The sequence below is a fragment of the Schistocerca nitens genome, chromosome 1, assembly GCF_023898315.1.
Source record: "Schistocerca nitens isolate TAMUIC-IGC-003100 chromosome 1, iqSchNite1.1, whole genome shotgun sequence".
Classification (NCBI taxonomy): Eukaryota; Metazoa; Arthropoda; class Insecta; order Orthoptera; family Acrididae; genus Schistocerca; species Schistocerca nitens.
In genome coordinates this window covers 1,048,179,500-1,048,202,620 of record NC_064614.1, presented here as the reverse complement: position 1 = coordinate 1,048,202,620, position 23,121 = coordinate 1,048,179,500, and the positions used below count along the sequence as shown (strand labels likewise).

Here is a 23,121-nt window from a genome sequence, read left to right as displayed (position 1 = left end):
AGAAGGACAATGTAGCATACTGCGCAAGAGACATAATACAGTGAATAAAAAGTGAGTAAAGAAGACCAATGTAGCAAACACTGGATCACTATGATGGGAAGTGGATGGCAGATATCATCCACATAACAGAGGAGGCAGCACAGAATTGGACAAGGAGGCAGCATATTTTGCAGTTAATGACTGGTGCAGCAGACCACTGTTGATGGTGACTGCAGTAGATGAGGACTTGGTAACTGGCATAGCAGTAGGTGTAGGTTGGATGTGCAGAGATGACATGCAGTGGATATGGTAAACAAGTGAAGGCAAGTTATTTTTTGGTTTGATATTGGCTGGTATTAAAAGACTTGTCTTGATGGAAGAGAGTGACTGTTCTGTAGTTATGAAAAAAGGGATGTGGTCAAGTTTAGAGTGAGTGCCAGGCAAGCAAGCACTTCCGACAAAGACAAACAAGGGAATTAGAAAATAATGATGTTTCAGTTGTTACCTCCAACAGTAAGGTGGAACTGGAATGGAATGTTGCAATAAATGCAACGTTGGGAGACATTGCCAATTTTGACAATGAGCAGTTGCATGATATTAATTTCTTCTGATTCTGCTAACAGTAATCAGGCTGGTGTAAATGAACAGGAAATAATGGAAACAGATGCCAAATTTGATTTACTGCCTGTAAAACAAAGCGAATAGGGAGTTGTACAGAAGAAAAGTTAACCAAAATGTTTGCAAGAGAGATCTGCATCATTGATGTTTTAGTAATGCGAAATATCTATGGATCAGTAGGGAGTTAAAAAAAAGACATGAGCAAACAAAAGACTGTCTAGTGACAAACTCCTATTGGCTACTGTCTCGGGTCCTTCGGCCGACGTTCATCATTAGATGAACGTCGGCCGAAGAACCCGAGACAGAAGCCAATAGGCAGTTTGTCAACAAGTGGCCACGAAAGCCTTAACAATTTTGTACTGTCTAGTGAACTTAAACAACAAGCTAGTGAGTTTAAACAATAATCTGGTAGAGCCAGTAATTTGGCTTGTGTGTTTAAAATGTGAAAATTTGAAATTAATGAAAAAACAGAGCACCAGGAATCTGATTTGTACTTGTTTAACACTACAACTGTGGAAAGAGTTTCCCAAATTGAGAAAAAATTAGTATGAAAAGTGAATTAACAGGGGTAATTAAAAAGATATCTAAAGAAAGTAAAGAGTGTAGATCAGCTAACACAGAATGTACACTAAGTTGAGCAGAAAGTTGCTGCTGTTGAATATGTTTGTGAAAATGAAAATTTGGTTAGCAGAATTTCTGCTAAAAGTGAAGAAAATTTGAAATCTGTAAAAAACAAATCTGATCGTGTGGAAGTAGTGTAGGGTGTCCGAAAAGTCTTTCCCTGATTACATAAATTGATAACTCAGGCTAGAAGTAAGATACAAATATGAAACTGGTGTCTAATTGTTTACAAACTATAAAACTTCGTCACACATCAGTAAACTTCCACATGAGCACCCTCGGCAGCACGTAGCACATCTAGGCGATATGCAATTTCCATCCACACATTAGCCATCACTGGAGGGATCGATTCAACAACTGTGGTTATCCGTTGCCGCAGGGTTTCAAGATCTGGTACACGTGTTCGGAAGACCTCGTCCTTGACATAACCCCATAAAAAGAAGTCTAATGGGGTTATATCAGGAGAGCATGGAGGCCAAACCGTTGGCCCATTATGTTGGCTAATGTGTGGAATATCGCCTAGATGTGCTACGTGCTACGAAGGGTGCTCATGTGGAAGTTTACTGATGTGTGAAAAAAACTTTGATAGTGTGTAAACAATTAGACGCCAGTTTCATATTTGTATCTTACTTCTAGCCTGAGTTATCAATTTATGTAATCAGGGAAAGACTTTTTGGACACCCTGTAGAATCTAATGTAGATCTACTGACTAACCAAGATGAGACGGTAAAAAGTAGACTGCATGAGCATGACAATACATTGCCTAAGGTAGAGAATAACATGAGAATAGGTACTAACAGTGTTGAATGTATTCTTGTTACAGAATCACATGAAGTCGATTATATTACAAACAGGCAGTTTTTACGTTTTTATCCATCCATAAATGTGCATAAAAAGGAATTTTTGAATGATTTTGAAAATGTTTTGCCGAAATTATGGGCTGTTAGCAAACAATCAGTTTTATTACATCAAAAATTTTGGGAGAAACTAGACAGTGGGGTGTAACAACTATTCAGCAGTATGCAAAATTAGCAAAATTTAAGGATGCATTTTAAAAAAATAATAGTGGGGTCAGAAGAAAACAGAAGAAATTACAAAACACCTTCAGGACAAAAGAAAAGTTCAGTACAAGAATGAAAGTGTAATAAGATTTGCTTTAAAGTGGGTTACAATGTTGTCATATATAATGAATATACTGGAGCCAGAGCATTCTTACGGGTTTGGATGGACAGTAGCTGATGAATGGGCATAACAAAATTATTGCTGCTCCCAGAGATTAGATTAATAAGTTTATATTAATTATATGTAAAGGATATAAAAGCTGCAGGAAGAGCAGAAAGCAAACAATAATTTTCTGCCCCAGGAAAACATAAAAAACCATCAGAGGTAAATGTAAACAGATTGGGCATGTTCCAAAACAATCGTGGAAGGGGAACAAGAAGCAGGCACAATGTAACAGCAAATAATAGCTAGACTAACTCACCAATGCATGAAGATGAAGATTTGCACAATAGGCAGCACATGTAGGTGCAAGTAGGAAATAATGGGAGACCACAGATTATGGGAAACTAGATCTCATCTGTGAAGTTACTAGTGTTTGCAGAACAGGGAGCTGTAATATGAATCCATTGGCTACGCCTTTTATAACTACATCCACATCTATGTATACATACATATTCCGCAAGCCACCACACGGTGCATGGCAAAGGGTGCCCTATACCACTATTAGCTATTTCCTATCCTGTTCCACTTGCAAATAGAGCAAGGAAAAAAGACTATCTATGTGGTTCTATATGAGCCCTAATTTCTCGTATCTTATCTTCGTAGTCCTTACACAAAATGCATGGGCATCAGAATCGTTCTGCAGTCAGCTTCAAATGCCAGTTCCCTAAACTTCCTCAGAAGTGTTCATCGACAAGAACTTAACCTTCTCTCCAGGGACTTCCATTCGAGGTCTCGATGCATCTCTGTAACACTTGTGTGTTGTTCGAACCTAGCAATAAACTCCAAACTACTTCACTGTCTTCCATTAACCTGATCTGGTGTGGATCCCACACACTCGAGCAGTACCCAAGAACAGGTTGCACTAGGGCCCTATATGCAGTCTCCTTTACAGAAGAACCACACTTTCCCGACATTCTCCCAATAAACATAAGTCGACCATCCACCTTCCCTACCACAATCTTCACATGCTCATTCCATTTCATATCACTTAGCAATGTTACACCCAGATATTTAAATGACATGGCTGTGTCAAGCAGGACTCTAGTAACGCTGTATCCAAACATTATGGGTTTGTTTTTCCTACTCAGTTGCAGTAACTTACACTTTTCCGATATTTAGAGCCAGCTGCCGTTTATCACATTAACTAGAACTACTCTTGTATACTTCTATAGTCACTCAACTTTGATACCTTCCTGTGAATCAAAGCATCATCAAGAAACAACCATAATTTTTTACTCAATAAGTCTTCAGGCCACTCACACAGGTGGGAACCTATTCCATACACTTTTACCTTTGTTAACAGTTTGCAATGGCGCACCATGCAGAATGCTTTCCAGAAATCTAGAAATGTGGAATATGACTGCTGCCCTTCATCCATAGTTCACAATATATAACATGAGAAATGGGCAAGATGCGTTTCGCAGGAATGATGCTTTCTAAGACCATGCTAATTTGTGGACACAAGCTTCTCAGTCCCAAGAAAATTAATTATGTATAACTGAGAATATGTTCAAGGATTCTGCAGGAAACTTAAGTTACGGATATTGGTCTGTAATTTTGTGGGTCCATTCTTTTAGCCTTCTTATATACAGGAGTCACTTAGGACTTTGCACTTGGCAAGAGATTTCCAATAAATGCAAGCTACATAAGGTGCCAATATTGGAGAGTACTCTTCGTAAAACTGGACTAGGATTCCACCCCGACCTGGTGACTTATTTGTTTTCAACTCTTCCAGTTCTTTCTAAATGCCAGGGACGCTTATTACTGTCTTCCATGCGGTAGCCTGTTTGATAGTCAAACGACGGTATTTTTTGTACAATTCTCCTGTGTGAACAATTTCTTAATACCAAAATTTAAAACTTTAACATAAAATTTAAAACTTCTGCTTTTGTTTTTCTATCTTCAAATTCCACACTTAACTGGTCAATGAGTGACTTAGCAGATCTGCTTAGGATGAGAATTCTTTCGGGTCCTCTGCCAGATATTTTGCTAAGGTATGATGGTGGTAGATGTTATATGCTTCACACATAGATCTTCTCACAGATATAAGAATCTCTACCAACCTTTGCTTGTCGTCATTTGTATGTTCTCTTTTGAACTGAGAGTGCAACAACCTCTACTTCCTCAGCATTTTCCAAAGTTCATTGTTAAGCCATGGTGGGTCTTTCCCATCCTTAATTACCTTACTTGGCACACAATTCTCCAGGCCATGATTTACAATCTGCTTAAACTCTGCCCATAATTTCTCTACATCCATCTCACAGGAACTAAGTGATATCAGCTCTTTTTGATATCAGCTATTTGTCTAAGGGAGATGCTGAAAGCTGCTTATCTGCTCTTTCTAGGAGGCACACACTCCTTGCCTTCTTGACTGATAACTTTTGTAACCGTACTACTATAATGACATCATGAACACTAATGCTCATCTCTATACTGATGCTCTCAGTAAGGTCTGGTCTGTTTGTGGCTATAAGGTCTAATGTAGTGTAGTGAAGCATCATAAATCACTTAATAAAAGCAAGTCTTCTTGTCCACACTGTATGCCAATCAGGTTCCTTTCAGAGTATGCTGATGCATTAGCTCCATACTTAACAATCATAAAAAAACCATTTGCTTGACAAAAGATCCATAACCAAAGACTGGGAAGTTGCATAGGTCACATCAATATTCACGAAAGGTAGTAGGAGTAATCCACTAAATAACAGGCCCAAATCATTAAAATTGTTATGCAGCAGGATTTTGGAATATATATTGTGTTTGGTCATTATGAATTACCTCAAAGAAAACGGTTTATTGACACATAGTCAACATGGATTTAGAAAGCATCGTTCTTGTGAAACACAACTAGCTCTTTATTCGCATGAAGTGTTGAGTGCTATTGTCAAGGGATTTCAGATTGATTCCGTATTTCTGGATTTCCAGAAGGCTTTGATACTGTACCACACAAGTGACTTGTAGTGGAACTGTGCTTATGGAATATTGCCTCAGTTACGTGACTGGATTTGTGATTTCCTGTCAGAGAGGTCACAGTTTGTAGTAACTGATGAGAAGTCATTGAGTAAAACAGATGTGATTTCTGGCATTCCCCAAGGCACTGTTATAGGTCCCTTGCTGTTCCTTATCTTTATAAATGATTTGGGAGACAATCGGAGCAGCCGTCTTAGGTTGTTTGCACATGACGCTGTCGTTTATCGACTAATAAAGTCATCAGAAGATCAAAACAAATTGCAAAAAGATTTAGAAAATATATCTGAATCGTGTGAAAATTGGCAGTTGACCCTAAATAACAAAAAGTGTGAGTTCATCCATGTGAGTGCTAAAAGGAATCCATTAAACTTTGGTTATATGATAAATCACTCAAATGTAAAGGCCGTAAATTCAACTAAACATCTAGTAATTACAATTACATACAACTTAAATTGGAAGGAACACTTAGAAGATGTTGTGGGGAAGACTAATCAAAGACTGCATTTTATTGGAGGGCACTTAGAAAACGTAACAGATCTACTAAGGAGACAATCTACACTACACTTGGCCATCCTCTTTTAGAATACTGCTGTGCAGTATGGGATCCTTACCAGGTAGGATTGACGGAGTACATCAGAAAAGTTCAAAAAAGGGCAGCACTTTTGCATTATTGCGAAATATGGGAGCAAGGGTCACTGAAATGATACAGGATTTGGGCTGGACATCATAAAACAAAGGAGTTTTTCGTTGCTATGGAATCTTCTCACGAAATTCCAACCACCAACTTTCTCCTCCGAATGCAAAAATATTTTTTTGACACCGACCTACATAGGGAGAAATGATCACCATGATAAAATAAGGGAAATCAGAGCTCATACAAAAAGATATAGGAGTTCATTCTTTCTGCGCACTATACGAGATTGGAATAATAGAGAATTGTGAAGGTGGTTCGGTGAATTCTCTGCTAGGCACTTAAATGTGATTTGCAAAGTATCGATGTAGATGTAGATGTAGATGTAGAAGATATCTCCATTACATGTGGGCTGTTGAGCTAGCTGCTCAAAACAGTTTTCGGAAAATGAGTTCAAAAGCATTTCGTATGACTCCCTGTCTGTACACCCTGCAATGAATCCATTTAAATACAGTAATAATACAGTAATGCCATTCAAAAAATGATAATGGAAGGGATACAAATTAAGTAAATAAGACCAGTAAAATTACAGTATGCGAGGAAGGCAATGGCAAACCACCTCCGCTAGGACCTTGCCTAGTACAGCGGTGTGGGTCTCCAGCATCTCTGTCAAGGAGTATGGGACTTCTTCATCATCATCATCATCATCATCATCATCATATCATCATCATCGTCATGTTTAATGAGAGCTCAGAAGAGTTTCTGAATAAAAATGGATGAAGTAAACACTGCAGTACAGAGACTTTGTTAGATGGTTTTACTGAGAATGATGAATGATGAAGACTCTGATAAATGGGAAAACGTGTGCAGTGAGACGGTCAAAGAATCTTACTGAGAAGCAGGGGAGAGCACAGAGAATTAAAGGTTGCAGTATCTACATGAGGGAAATAGAAGGAAGCATTGAAGGCAGTTAAGAATGATTTATATGTGTGAGAGGGAAAAGTGCAGATAGAGGATGACCATAATGATGGTAGCTAACAAGTGGAAATGTGTAGGAGGATAAAGTCAAAAATGAATTTGAGGAAATTCGGAGAGAGATGACAGATTTCTTGAAGCATCTAATTTGTCATTAGTGGGACAATTGATTCCTGTCAAGCAAGTGAGTAGTGAACAGCAATCCTACAAACATATGTGTAACCTCCAGACATGTAGACGATTTTGAGAGAAGAAAAATTGTGCATGATTTACTGGAAGAAACTGACATCAATAATAGTGGCAAAAGTCCAGCCATCCAGTGATAAACTTGTTGGTAAAGGGTGACTAAGTGCAGTGTTGCCATGATAATGGCAATGATCTTTGTTCCATTAGAAATGGCTAGATACTTTACCTGATAAGGTATAACACTTGTTTTATGTATTCAAATAATTGTTGCCACAGGAAAGGTAAAGAAACTTGTTAGCATGAAGTAATGTTGCCTATAAAAATTTACAACAAAACGAAAAGAATAGGAAGACTTTTGAAAGGCAGTGATTTATGTTATAAAAGCACACACTCTACTCAGTTGATGAGATAAAACAACTTCTTCTTGTTGTTGTTGTTGTTTTTGTTGTGGTCTTCGGTCCAGAGATTGGTTTGATGCAGCTCTCAATGCTACTCTATCCTGTACAAGCCTCTTCATCTCTGAACAACTAGTGAAACCTGCATCCTTCTGAACTGCTTAGTGTAGTCATCTCTTGGTCTCCCTATATGGTTTTTACCCTCTACACTTCCTTCCAAAACTAAACTGGTGATCCCTTGATGCCTCAGAACTTGTCCTATCGACCGATCCCTTCTTCTAGTCAAGTTGTGCCACAAATCCCTCTTCTCCCCATTTCCATTCAGTACTCCTCATTAGTTACATGATCTACCCATCTAATCTTCAGCATTCTTCTGTAGCACCATATTTCAAAAGCATCTATTCTCTTTTTGTCTACACTGTTTATTGTCCATGTTTTATTGCCACACAAGGATACACTCCATAAAAATACTTAAAGAAAAGACTTCCTGACACTTAAATCTATCCTCGATGTTCACAAATTTCTCTTCTTCAGGAACACCTTACTTGCCATTGCCTGTCTACATTTTATATCCTCTCTACTTCGACCATCATCAGTTATTTTGCTCCCCAAATAGCAGAACTCATCTACTACTTTAAGTCTCTCATTTCCTAATATAAATCCATCAGCATCATCTCATGTAATTTGACTACATTCCATTAGCCCTGTTTTGCTTTTGTTGATGTTCATCTTATATCACCCTTTCAAGGCACCCATTCCATTCAGCCACTCGTCCATTCCATTCAGCTGTTCGTCCATTCCATTCAGCTGCTCTTCCAGGTCCTTTGTTGTCTCTGACAGAATTAAAATGTTGTTGGCAAACTTCAGAGTTTTTATATCTTCTCTGTAGATTTTCATTCCTACTCCAAATTTTTCTTTTGTTTCCTTTACTGCTTGCTCAATACACAGACTGAATAACATCGGGGATATGTTACAACCCTGTCTCACTCCTTTCCCAACCCATGCTTCCCTTTCATGCCTCTTGACTCTTATAACTGCCATGTGTTTTCTGTAAAAATTGTAAATAGCCTTTTGTTCCCTGTATTTTACACCTGCCACCTTCAGAATTTGAAAGAGAGCATTCCAATCAACATTGTCAAAAGCTTTCTCTAAGTCTACAAATGCTAGAAAGTTAGGTTTACCTTTCCTTAAACTATCTTCTAAGATAAGTCATAGGGTCAGTATTCCCCTGTGTGTTCCAACATTTCTACGGAACCCAAACTGATCCACCCTGAGGTATGTTTTTACCAGTTTTCCCATTCATTTGTAAAGAATTCGTGTTAGAATTTTGCAAGTTCGGTAATTTTCACACCTGTCAACACCTGCTTTCTCTGGAAGTGAAAGTTTTGTCATGGCTGGTTCTCCCAAGGCTATCAGTATTTCTACTGGAATGTTGTCCACTCCTGGGGCCTTGTTTCGCGTCAGGTCTTTCAGTGCTCTGTCAAACTCGTCACACAGTATCATATCTCCCATTTCGTCTTCATCCACATCCTCTTCCATTTCCATAATACTGTCCTCAAGTACATCACCCTTGTATAGACCTTCTATATACTCCTTCCACCTTTCTGCTTTCCCTTCTTTGCTTAGGACCGGTTTTCCATCTGAGCTCTTGATATTCATACAGGTGGTTCTCTTTTCTCCAAAGGTCTCTTTAATTTTCCTGTAGGTAGTAACTATCTTACCCCTAGTGATATATGCTTCTACATCCTTACATCTGTCCTCCAGCCATCCCTGCTTAGCCATTTGCAGTTCCTGTCAATCTAATTTTTGGGACATTTGTATTCCTTTTGACCTGCTTCATTTACTGTGTTTTTTATATTTTCCCCTTTCATCAATTAAATTCAATATCTCTTCTGTTACCCAAGGATTTCTACTAACCCCCACCTTCTTGATCCTCTGCTGCCTTCACTATTTCATCTCTCAAAGCTGCCCATTTGTCTTCTAGTCAATCTCTTCATCATCTGGAGAGCTAGTTGGCTATAAACTTGTACTATTGTGGTAGGTGTGGGCTTCGTGTCTATCTTATCTACAATAATGTCTTCACTATTCTGTTCATAGTAGCTTATCCACACTCCTATTTTCTTATTCATTAATAAACCTACTCCTGCATTACCATTACTTGACTTTGTATTTATAACCCTGTGTTCACCTGACAAGAGGTCTTGTTCCTCCTAACACCGAACTTCACTAATACCTACTATATCTAACTTTAACCTATCCATTTCTGTTTTTAAATTTTCTAACCTATCTGCCCAATTATGGGATCTGACATTCCACACTCAAATCCATAGAAGGCAAGTTTTGTTTCTCCTGATAATGACATCCTCCTTAGTAGTCCCACCCAGAGATCCAAAGGGGGATTATTTTACCTCCAAAATATTTTATCCAAGAGGACACCATAATCATTTAACCATACAGTAAAGCTGCATGCCCTCAGGAAAAATTAAGGCTGTAGTTTCTCCTTGCTTTCAGCCGTTTGCAGTACCAGAACAGCAAGGCCATTTTGGTTGATGTTACAAGGCCAGATCAGTCAATCATCCAGACTGTGGCCCCTGCAATTACTGAAAAGGCTGCTGCCCCTCTTCAGGAACCACGTTTGTCTGGCCCCTCAACATGTAACCCTCCATTGTGGTTGCACCTACGATACAGCTATCTGTATCGCTGATGCATGCATGCCTCCCCACCAACAGCAAGGTCCATGGTTCATGCAAGGGGATTTAAAAACCTTTAATGCTGTACACAAATAAAGTTTTTATAAATAGAGTGAAGTATTTTAAAATGACGCAAGATTGTTACTTGGAATGAACTTCATATACAGCATGATTCTTGTGAAGATTCTCAAATTAAATTTATGTAAAATGGTGTAGTAGACTTAGTTAGTTTTAGAACTGCTACGAACAAAGTAAGAAATTTTTAATAAATAAATGTACAATTGTACAGCTGATGGTGCAAATATAATTTTTCAAAATCTTCACAGCGATGGACTGACTGGACGCAAATTTCGGCTCCTTGTTGAGATAGGCTACAACCCTGTCTCACTCCCTTCCCAACCACTGCTTCCCATTCATGCCCCTCGACTCTTATAACTGCCATCTGGTTTCTGTACAATCTGTAAATAGCCTTTCACTCTCTGTATTTTACCCCTGCCACCTTCAGAATTTGAGAGAGAGTATTCCAGTCAACATTGTCATTTGGTTGTTATTGTTTTTAAGTTTTCTAAAAAAGTTCTGCAAAATACTTAACAAATTAGAACATATTTGTTTTGAAGATCTTGTAGTTATCAAAACTCTTCTTAGGTGACTGTCCAAACATAATTCCCAGGGATACCCAAGATTAGAACATATAACCACTCCCCATAATAATTTAGCAACTGCAAAATATTGCTGTTTTCATTAGTTATTTAATCAACTGATCTAAAGAGGTGATAGTGTGTTTTGGCAAAGTAGAAGATGCAGGACCGTGAGAATTGCAGACTATGATAGGACCTAGCCAACGAATAGAGAGCCCCTCCACATGCATTTTGTACAGCAAAATGGACTGCATTCTGGAGGCTACAATTTTGGGGCTTGGATACTGTGAGAGTGTAGGAATGTTTCCCTATCTAACTTACTAAAATAAGCACAAAACTGTGAAATACAGCATAGTACATACTGCACGAAGATCAATGGCCACTCAAGTTTAATAAAACAACATGTTTATTAAATGACTAAACTACTACACACAAAACATGAAATGGTCTCAAAATTGATAGTTATAGGAGAAAGTCATTTACAAATGTCTTGTCATTAGGTAAAAGAGCGGCACAGTAAGAATAGCAGACAGCAAAAAAAGTCACTACCTCGTCCCAGAGCGCTGGCACAAAACCAATTTTTCCAACACAAGGCACAGGATTAAGAGTCACTCAGAATATATGATCAGTGCAAGATCTGAGTGAAACACATGCAAAACACTGCTTTACACACAGGGCTAGACAGTAAGTCTGTAGTTTGTAAACAGTTACATGAAAAGTTACTTAGTGCAGGCCTTCACAGTGAAGAAAATGGGGAACCCATCAAAAATGTGAAACAAAATAACTACAATGAGTTACACATAATCCAGGAAATCCACATTCTGTGAAGAGGAGAACAAACAAAACACTGATGATGCTGAAACTTCTGGAAACATATCTCGGGAATAAAAAGAAAAATTGTGTTTTGCTGATGCTGGATCCTCCCCAAAAAAATCTACAAAGAATGTCTATTAGCAAAATTTCAAGAACCGGCTTTAAATGATGACTCTAGGAATATACTACAACCCCTTACATATTACTCACATAGGGATCATGAGGATAAGATTAGAATAACTACTGCATGCACAGAGGCATTCAATCCATCCTTCTTACCGCACTCTGCACATCAGTGGAACGAGAAGAAACCCTAATAACTTGTACAATGGGATGTACCCTCTGCCACACACCTCACGGTGGTTTGCACAGTGTAGATGTACATGTAGAGGTAGTCAGCAATGAAGCTGTCAATTTCAGAGATATGATATATGGCAACAGTAAATTGGGAGATGAACAACTGTTGCCGGAACTGACATGAGGAGCACTCATCATAGTCTTTCGAGAGGGCAAACGTTATAGGCTTGTGGTCGGTAAAGACCGTGGAGTGACAGGCCTCCAGTGACGGCTGAAAGTATTTTAATGCCTCTCATATGTTGAGGAGCTCTCTACTGCATATGCTCCAGTGCCGCTGAGTGGCAGAGACCTTGCTGGAGAAGAAAGCAAGCAACTGTCATGTGTCTTCTATGTGCTGCTGCAGGACAGAGCCAATGGACGTCTGGCTGACAAGTGGGTTGGTGGGGTGAGGGTGGGTGAGCAGGGTAGCACCCACCAAATCGCATGTGGTAGGATGAAACATGTCTTCCACTTCCAACGTCTGTGGCAAAGGCTTGTTCCGCCTTATTTTGGCTCCATGGAAGGCTGTTTTGGCACCGTGAAAGGCACCAGCAAGTGGTTCCAGCACAGCAAAGCCATTTCACAGGCGGCAATGAAAGATAAAAGCAGTTTAATATGCCGAGGACGTGGTGGAAGTCTTCCTATGTCTCTAGGTGTGGGAAATCAAGGACAGCTTGTACCATGTCAAGCAGGGTTGTTTGGCTGGTTTAATGATTCAAACTATGAGGTCATCAGTCCCTCTTACCTGGAACTGGCAAGTTGTCAAACTTACACAGCAAAGATGGACATAAGAGTGCAAACCCCAAGGGAAGAAAACCCTGAGGTCTACCAAAGGTCAACAAATCCTAAAGAAAGGAACAAGGAAGAAGGGAGGGTATGGTGCCCTGTCCAGGGAGCAGCCGGACGCCTCCAAAGGCAGAAAGTACAATGGGTAACATACCCTCTGTCACTTACCAGAGGTAACTCACCCAACAATACCCAGAAAAGACTAGCAACATGGACAGGGCAATAGAAGCACAAGAAAACAGAGGAGGAACATCTAGCCAAACAGAACACATGAGAAGGGGAAGAAGAGGAAAGCAACAGGTAGGGTGAGGGCTGCAACGGACTACCAAACCCAGACAGTTGCTGCCCGTTCAGGGGAGGGAGGCGACAGGAAGTTCTGCCTGCACCTCAGTGGTCCGACAGTGCTAAGGTGCCCTCTGTTAGAGAATAAATCGTAAAACCAGGTCAGCTGCTGAGAGATTGTCCACTAACACCAGTGTAGTAATTCAGGAAGATTAAGAGTCCATCACAGGACAGCTAGGTTAGGACAGTCCAGCAAAATGTGGACCACAGTCAAACAAGCACCACAACGATAGTGGGGCAGATTCTCGTGATGGAGGAGTTGACCATGAGTCAGCCAAGTACAGCCAATGAAGAGCTGGCAAAGGACAATGGATTCCTTAGGAGAGAAACATGTGGAGGACCTCTGAAAATTCGTGGTCTCCTTTACTGTCCATAGTTTGTCAGCACAGTCAGAGTACACCATTCCGTATTCCAAATCCTTAGAACTTGACGGCATAATACCAATCAAAAACCCAATTCCAGAATAGCGATCTCAAGAGGCGGCTTGCCATTAGTCAATTTGGCCAGCATGTCAGAAATTTCGTCCCCTGGGATCCTAACACGACCTGGGAACCAGACAAAGACAATCAAAGAGTCCACAATGTTCGAAGGCAGAAAGGGAATCCTGGAGTCAAGACCAAGGGATGGCGAGGGCAAAACTAGTCAATAGCTTGTAAACAGCTCAAAGAGTCACTATAGATGTGGAAGGGCTTAGCAGTGCAGGAACAGATATGCTCTAGAGCGCAAGAGAGGCAACCACTGAGCCATCAATATGTACTAAGTCTGAACACCAAAATTCCCTGAAAATGGAGAAGAACTGGCAGTGGAGGGCCTCTAGATGAGGCGAATCTTTCAGACATTGTGATAAGCCAAGACACAGATGTGGACAAGGGATGCACAACAGAGGTGTATGTGAGCGAGCCTGGAGAAGAGGTGATAAGAGTGAAAAAGCTGTAGTTCAGAGAAAAGGGACTGGATGCAGATGGCGATCATAATCCCAGACCTGGGCCGCCACTGTGGGAGGTGGATCTCCATATCTGTAAAGAAGACACGGTAGTTTGAGTGCTCTGGAGAGTATCTGATGTGTAACATATAAGCGATCGACTGTTGTTGGTGCAGAACCCACATCAGTTGAACTCTTCCCTCTGCAAGGAGGTTGATCACAGAGCTAGTCTGAAAGGCACCAGTTGCCAGTCGTACCCCACGAGTATGTATCAGGTCTAGAATTTGTAATGTCAAATATGTTGTCGGGGTCATATGTGAGACTCCCATAATCTAGGCTAGATTGGACCAATTCTGTGTAGAGCCATATCAGAGAGGAGTGGTCCATGCCCCAATTGGTGTTGCTGAGGCATCAAAGGGCATCGATGTGCGACCAACATGCCTGCTTGAGTTGACGAAGATGGGGAAGCCATGCCAACAAGGCATCAAAGACCACGCCCAAAAAATGATGAGAGTCCACCACATTGAGGGACTGTCCGTCAAGGTACAGGCCAAGATGGGGTTTGAATGTAAGGTGACAACAGAAATGCATAAGGCATCTCTTGGCAGCTGAAAAACAGAAGCCATGGGTGAGAGCCCAAGATTGTACTCAGTGTATAGCTCCTTGCAATCTACATTCAGGAATGCCCTTTATTAACAAACAAAAGTATATGCAAAAATCATCAGCATACAAAGAGGTGAATACCATAGGCCTCACAGCCACCACCAGACCATTGATAGCCACTAAACAGGGAGGGACATTCAAAACAGAACCCGGAAGAACACCATTCTCCTGTATATGGGAGGCACTATAGGAGGTGCAGTCTGTGCCTGAAAAGTGAAACACTAAAGAAAGTTCCAGATAAAAATGAGGAGCGGGGCCACAGAGGCCCCACTCATGTAAGGTGGCAAGCATGTGATAAAGCCAAATGATATCATAAGATTTATGCACATTTAAGAAGAACATAACAAGGTGTTGATGTGGGCAAAAGCCATTCGGATAGCAAGACTCCAGGTGGACTAAATTAACTGCAATAGAGCGGTCTTGATGAAAACCACCTCGAGTCGAACCCAAAACGTCCAGGGATTCAAGGACCCAATGCACCCGTCGACTTTCGTACATTCAGTAACTTGCAGAGCACATTGGTTAAACTGAACAGACAATAGCTGTCCATCTGAAGAAGCAGTTCACTCAATTTCAAAACTGGAATAATAAAACTTTCTCGTCACTGGAAAGGGAGTTCCCCTTCACTCCAAAGACAATTAAAAAGGGTGGGTATATGACGCTGGCTACCAACCGCTACTTGTTGAAGTATTTGGTTATGCACCCAGTCCAGCGCAGGAACTGTGTCGGGACAGACAGCAAGGCCAATAGTGAATGCCCATTTGCTAAAAAGTGCTTTACAATGCCCCAGCAGGGAGCAGGGAATGAAACAAAATAAGGCATCCCAGACGCTGTTTGAGAAGACAGACCACGAGTGGATATTGGACCAATGCTCTAATCTGGGCGAAATGCTGAGCAAAATGCTCAGCAATAGAGGCCAGGCTGGTGAAGACAGTACCATTCAGGAGAATTTCTGAGACACCTAAAGGGTGATGGTTGCCAAAAATGCCTTTGCCTATACCTACGACGAGGGAGTATGCAGCCCTATATTCCCATAAAATCTGTTTCTGGCATTTAAGAAGACAACGAGTCCAGACAAGAATCCATTTAAAGGCCAGGAGGTGGTCAAGAGATGGATGCTGTTTGTAGAGTTGGAGGACACAACGGTGGTCTTTAATAACTGCAGTAATTTCCATCGAAGCAGCTGATCAAAGGATGATGTCAATCAAACTCAATTCCTACTCATCAATGCCATTGTGTGGTGGAGTGGTTGGGATGGCAACTGAGGATATCTCATCCCAATTAACATCAGTAAAGGCCCACCTGGGAGTATGGCCAGGCGAATGATGCTGAAGAAAAGTTAAGATGATTACAAAATGATTGCTATTGTACAAATCATTCTGACTCCCCACTGAACAGAGGAAAAGAATACAGGGTTACAGATGGAAAGATCACTGGCCAAGAAAGTGCCATGCAGCACACTAAAGTGTTTCGAGGCTCCAGCATTGAGCAGGCGGAGATTGATCCCTGCCAGCCGGTCTTCAACAGTCTTGGTCCGGTCAGTGCTCGCCGTACCACCCCACAGAGGAGAAGGAAGGGGGAAGGGAGCTGTCGAAAGAGGGAAAGAACTGCAGGACGAGTAGGAGGCTGGTCTGGGGTGAGGTAACATTTGCATATTATTACCACAGAGTCTAAACAGATGCAAATAGCCACTGCTTCCAGTGCAGTATGAAGAGGAATCCGGGCACTAACAATGTCCATGCAGACCAACGTACAGACACTACCAGAGGCTCGCAAAGGGCTGACTCAGTTCTGGCAGAAGGACGAAAAGTCAGCAAATGAGTATCGATAAAATGAGAACCCTGCAGTACAACACAAGCCACAGAGTAGAGAGAAAGAAGAGACTGCCATTCTGGAAAGTGACAATAGCAAATATTACTTCCATTGGGGGTGAGTAGCACAAGAGGTCAGGTGGATGTCAAATGGGCCAGAATCAGTCATTGTGCCCAGTCAGTGTCCATCACTGTTAAGGACAAATGACATCCACGTATGTAAGATCATATCCCAATTGAGAAGGAGGGGGGACATGTCGTGAAATGTCAGGTGCCTCGTCCCGAGAATTATGCATCTTCTTCTTCTCCTTCAGAAGGCAAGAGAAAGTGTGATAAGGAAGAGAGCAAGTCACAGCAACATCAGGATCAAAAGAGAATGAGCAGCATTGAGGTCCGCAGAGCATGTGTCCCACAACCAACTCAAGTTTACAGGTTTCCTTTTCTGGAGATGCTGAAAAAAATGTGGTTTAGTGGCAGTGAAGGTCTCCTTGTCTGTCATGAAACAAACCAAGTAATGGGGAGAGGGTTTCGTCCCAAGCCAGTAGACCTGGTCCTCCGAGGAGGAGGTGGCCATGGAGGGGAAGGCCAAGGGAGGCAAAACTAGGAACTCAGAGGGAGACAGCCACAGAAGAGCAGCCAGAAATATGGAGCTTAGCATGGTTTATGTGCAGAGCATCCACCATGATAAGAGTCCACGCAGGATACGGTGGCTGACGCACAGGGACCAGTTTTCTTCCAAAGTGCTGGGTGAGTTCATTCATTTGTTTGGAAGGGGAGAGTGTTTGCCACCTTTCAACCGGTTGGTGGTGACAGAATCGAGGCACACACCCTGCAATCTTTCTCAAATAATTTTACAGAAACTATTATCCCCCCTGCCCCCCCCCCCCCCCTTACGTACAGATTTATGTGTCAGGTTCATGATGTGAAGACCATTTCATTAATGGCCATAGTTATTGTGATATTGAAAAGGAAGTAGAACACTGCGAGAAATTCAAAAAAGTTGTCAATGAAAAATAGGAGTCACTACAATTTTGCATATGGTGCATATTACATAACACATTGCTGCATATGAAATTTAGTAAACATATCAGTTTCTTTTAGTCTTGAGTAAAGGTCTCAAAATGTCACCAATCTTGAGAAAATCGATCCGATGTAGAACACTTATTTGCGATAACGTCATGCAAGCAATAAAATCAGAATGTAATATCCACAACATTCCTCATATTTCATACACAATTTGTGATATTGAAATGAGATTTTGGCAAATGGTAGTACACAAAGAGGATAGTATTTTGCCATATATTTATTATTCAAAACTTCATCATCTACTGTGTTATTCCACTAATAATTACTTTTTTTAATGAAGACCAATATGCTTGGGAGAGAGTTCTTCCCCAAATGGCTCAAACTATGGAAACAGAATTTAAAAAGAGAGGTCATATCCCATGGGAGACCAGAAAAAAAAACAAAAAAATGGGAGAGAGGAAACATGAGACGCAAGACTGAAAAAGAATAGCAGGATAAAGAGAATAGCTGTGTCATCATAAAGGAAACACTGAGGGAGAAAGAGGTGGGGAAGGGGCAGGACAGGAAGAGGAGGAGTCAGGATGGGAAGGAGTGCACATGGGGAAGGGAATGCAGTTTGGGAGAGAAGAAAGGCTGCAATAGCTTGAGGTCTCATGCACATCCCCTAAAGAGCTGTGGTCTCCATGTTGGGCTCGTGAGGGCAGGGATGTGAGCCTATGGCAGATAGAGGATGATCCAGGAATATCACCTCACTGGCATAAAAAATGGACTTTGCTGTGCTGACAACTATGCCGGTGTCCTGGAGGTGTTAAAAATCACACGGAGGTGCTCACAGTGTTCCTCTGGTGTCGTGGAGAAAATGATTATGAAATCCAAGTATTTGCTATGACACGACAGGCCTCGCAAGATGCTGGCCACGAAACACTGCCACATTTTGGCAGCATTACGGAAGCTATAATGTCATGCAGGCTGCTAATAAAAGCTGAATGTCATGATGATGATGGTCTTCTGCATGTCCTCAGGTGCAACCAGAATCTGGCTGAAAGCACTGGCATTGTCAATTGTGCTGAGGATTGTAGCCCCAACCAGCGCATTGTTGTAGGAGTGGCACCAATCATGGAAGGTATGGGTGTTTAGTTTCTGGTAGTCACTTCATACTTCTTCTTGGCTAGGTGAAGGGTAGATGCCCAGAGACTCTTGAAAGGTCACAGCACGATGGCGATGAGCAGCTCATCAAGCTCTGCTCTGGCTATCCTGAATCTGTCTGATGGTAAGGGCTGCGGCCGGCAGAAGATAGGTGGTCCCAGAGTGGTGAGGATGTAGTCAACAATTAAATGATGGACCTCCCAAGAACCCCTGACAGCACTGCACGGGAGTGCAGTTGGCACATGGCAGCGGCAGTTGCAGGCAGGAGGGCAGCATCTCGTGCCCCCCGTTGGCAGGCTGATGCCATCGGTCAAGGAAAAGTCAGCGTGCAATGCCACAGCGGGCTGTATCATGGCTGGGAGGTGAGCCAACCAGATCTTGCACAGGAAGCTGTCCAACACAATGTGTGCTGGAATTGTTACATCAGACAACATGAGTTGTAGTGTCTAGTAGTGGTCGGGGGTTGGGGGCAACGAGACGATATCGCAGACCTCCACTGCATATGTCGCCTCACGATGGCTCCTCCTGACCACAGCGAACTTGGTGGCATCCTGGGTGATGCCACAGCCAGTGAAGATGACATAAAGTAAGGAAAAGCACAAGTGCTGATCGGGGGTTGAAAGGCGGCATGTGAGTTGCAGCGTGGTCAGAGCGAGAGCAAGCAGCAGGCAAGGGATTGGGCATCAGCACGTCAATGCAGGGAGGAACAGCGGTGGTAACAAATGCAGATGCAGATGCAAGAGCCAATGCGGGCATCGGTGTGGAGTCCAGTAACAGAGCCTTGGCCACCAGTGGTCACATCACAGTGACTTGCACACGAAGGTCAGCATTACAGTGTTCTAGTGCCATGAGGCATACAGTCAGGTTGGTGATGCTGTTATGAGGCCCTGGAACGGAAACAGTGTGCAGTGAGGTGTTGGCTGGACCAGTGTTGAAAGCCATGGTCACTAGGTTGCACAAGGGGTGAACACAAGGAACACACGAGGGAACTAGGTTGTGGCGTGAAGCACAGTAGTGTCCATAATACAGATACAGAAGTTGATGGTATGGTGCAAGTGCGGAAGTCGGCACACATGCCTAATGGAACGAGATGCCCAACAACATACCATATTTGTAAATTAAGTTACCTGAATTTACCATCAGGTCACTGGTGCGGGAATGTCTCCCCATCTGACTCACTAAGCTAATAAGAAAATTGTAAAATGAAGCAAGATAGGTACTGCAGAAAGATCAATGGCTGCACATGATTAAGAAAACAACATGTTTATTAAAACGACTAAACTACTATAGACAAAACAAGAAATGGTGTCAAAATTGAGACTTATAGGAGAAAATAACTTGCAGATGTGATGGAACTTAGTTGAAAGAGCAGTGTGGTAACAACAGTGGACAGCACACAAAGTCACTGCATTGTCATAGTGTGTCACTGGCAAAACATCAATTTTTCCAATGCATGGTGCAGGATTAATCATCTCTCATGAGAGATACGACCAGGCCAAGATCCAAGCAAAATACACAAGGTTATCACACAATTGTACCGGCAGTGAAGGAGGAGCTCGGAATTTTGACATTACGCACTTGAGCACTAACGCTTGCCATTCAGAATGTCTTACAGTGTGAAACACTGATTTACAAGACCAGGAACGAGGACAAGGCTACATCAGCGGAAGTCTTGCTAGGAACAAAACTATTTTCCTGTAACAGTAGCCAGTGACTGTAATAGGTAGATATCCTGTCAAACAGGAGAATAAAAAGCTTGGGATGGAAATAGGTGCACAAAGAAAGAAACTCACTGCCTTAGAAGATGGTCCTAGCAAGCTATGAACATATGGAACTGCCAAAACCAATGTGCAGCAAAGGGCCATCATAGTTGCCAGATGTGTTACCAATGAGCTCTGAAAAGATGTTTTAATTTTGAGGAATTGTGGCCTTAAAATGATCACAGAGTGTCTGAGAGTGTTAACGGACGAACTGTGAAGACAAATGTAAGTTCTGACTTTTTTCTGAATAAGTTAAATCCACGGTGGTGTACTGTAAAGGAATAGTGCAAAGTGATCAATTTGCAGAGTACTGAGTGAGTGTACAACACACAACAAACTGTGTGTAATTTTCCATTAAAATGTTGAAGTTAATACCATAAGCTGGTATTGTACTCTAAACTTTATAAAAAAAAGTGTGGGCTTGGTATTTGGAAGTGTGTTCAAGGAGTGACAACACATTAGAATATTCTTCAATAACTTTCTCTCTTTTAGTAGTTCGCCAGACCTGAAAACAGAAAAACATTTCTAGCACCCTGTTGACACGCATAGTAGGATTGGTTTCACATATAACTTCTCTACACGACACAATTCTATGAGATGGAAACAGCAATAACTAAAACAAAGAATGAAAAATCAACAGGGATTATTAATGTAATAGCCTATAAGACAGATTATTGTCCTAACCCATTATCCCTCCTGCGTCTAAGAAGTCTGCATTGAATGAGGACATATAAACATTCAAATTTAGGTTCAAATACTGGCTCCGCTCTATAAATAGAAATAAATAAGCCAGTGCGAATGTCATTATCAAAGTGCACCTCAGTACTGCAATGCTGAAATTGTGAAATTTTGTGCATGCATGCACATGACTGCCCCCCCGCCACACACACACACACACAATTTTTATGCCCTCATTTAAAGGAAATCTGTACCCGAGAAACACAGCCTTAAATTAAAATTTAACCTCCACTGTATTTTTTACTCACTTCTTTGCATAATCTTCAACGACATGGTCCTTGGCAGTTCCAGTGATCCCATCATGATGCTGGAACAAGCTCAAACTATGTCGAGCATCAGTAATTAGCTGGGTATGTGCAGTACTTGGCCAGTCTGATGAATCTTTCTTACTGCCCCAAGCTAGTCCAAATATTATCTCTGCTGCTCTGAAAGAATGACAGAGTTCCAATACATAGTTTACAAAATCTTTGGCAAAACTGTAAAAAGACAGAGATTATCAATTTTTTTATCTGCTGTTTAGCAGAATCAGGAAGCATGCATTTGTTCAACTGCTATCAACCTTACCGTAAGTAATATACTAGGACACGGTCCATTCGTTTATAAAATGGCCTTGATGTGTAGTACCCACTCCAGTAGTGATCATCTCTGTCCGCATATGTAAAAAAATCCCCTGACAAAGTTGGGAAGTTTTGGAAGGAACTTTCTTCACGTACAGCTTTAAAATAGTCTTGAAGAGTTCCAAATTGTGCCTATGGAAAAATGTCATTTGTTTTAACACAGTAAACTTCAAACACTGATCATCATCATCATCATCATGTAACATTAATGTTGCCAAATTAAAGAAACGATATCAGCAAGCTCCAATAAATATATCTCCAAGATGAAAATGTGGTGCAACTTGACACAGTCATATTGGAGTGTACAGCAATCACTTTTGATTTTTGATGATCAAGGCTTATTTATTCATCTTTACCGTATAGTTACAAATAAAAATTACAGATTTCAGTAGAAAATTGCCACCTGAAGGTTATCATCATCTCGTTATAGTAGCACATCACAGGTTTACTCAACATTACAAGACAGAAGAGAATGCAATTAGACTCGGAAAAGAGGAAAAGCCCAAAGGTAAACACAAATTCTGAGCTGTTATGCTTGTCATTGGATCCATAAATCATCTGGACATGAGTGGTTGCTTTTTCTCATTCTTATTTGATATTTCTTTTCCTCAATATTATTTGATAATTCCTTAATCATATCTTATTTGCTGCTTAAATTATTACATTACAAGACATTATTAACTTCTGTGATAATAAACTCTTTAAGTACTGGGATTATGTTTGTCACTGCTACTAGAGATACCAAAAAAATGGTTTAATTTGAGACAGGAAGTTATGGAAATTTTTAATCTCAGCTATTCTGCCAAACATGTATTTGTGGAGGCAGGTTGCTAGGAACTTATCACAGGGCCAACTACGGACCTTGCTCACAGTCTGTAATTGGGACTTCCATGTTATTGTATTAGTTGCAGAGGCCTCTGCCATCACTATTAGCTAACAATGGTGACAAGAACATTGGTAACTGCAAAGCTGGGTAAGAGGCAATTACGAAGGGAAGAAGGAAAACAAAATGTACCAAACTGAAATGTTTGAAACACGGGAACTATGACGCAGAAAATGATATCTGCTTTCTGGATGAATCATGAAATGTTTTGTGAGTTCCTGTAAGCATTCATAGTTATCTGCAAATATGACTATTGCTCAACTTATTGAAGTTTATAACGAATTAAAATATCTAAAACATAAATTCCGTCCATGTGTACTTACCAACCACCTTGTCATCTTTCAGCAATGGCTT

At 41.2% G+C, this 23,121-nt stretch overlaps 1 protein-coding gene across 1 annotated transcript in view; it reads right to left on the bottom strand.

The window, feature by feature from the left end:
- Positions 1-23,121, bottom strand: part of LOC126197246 (alpha-mannosidase 2) — a 236,572-nt gene that overhangs the window by 65,766 nt on the left and 147,685 nt on the right. Inside the window, exons 10-11 of the mRNA XM_049934627.1 lie at positions 21,832-22,016; positions 21,516-21,692 (exon numbers count right to left, since the gene is read on the bottom strand). Of these exons, the coding sequence (XP_049790584.1) occupies positions 21,516-21,692; positions 21,832-22,016 (362 nt within the window). The remainder of the gene's footprint in view (positions 1-21,515; positions 21,693-21,831; positions 22,017-23,121) is intronic.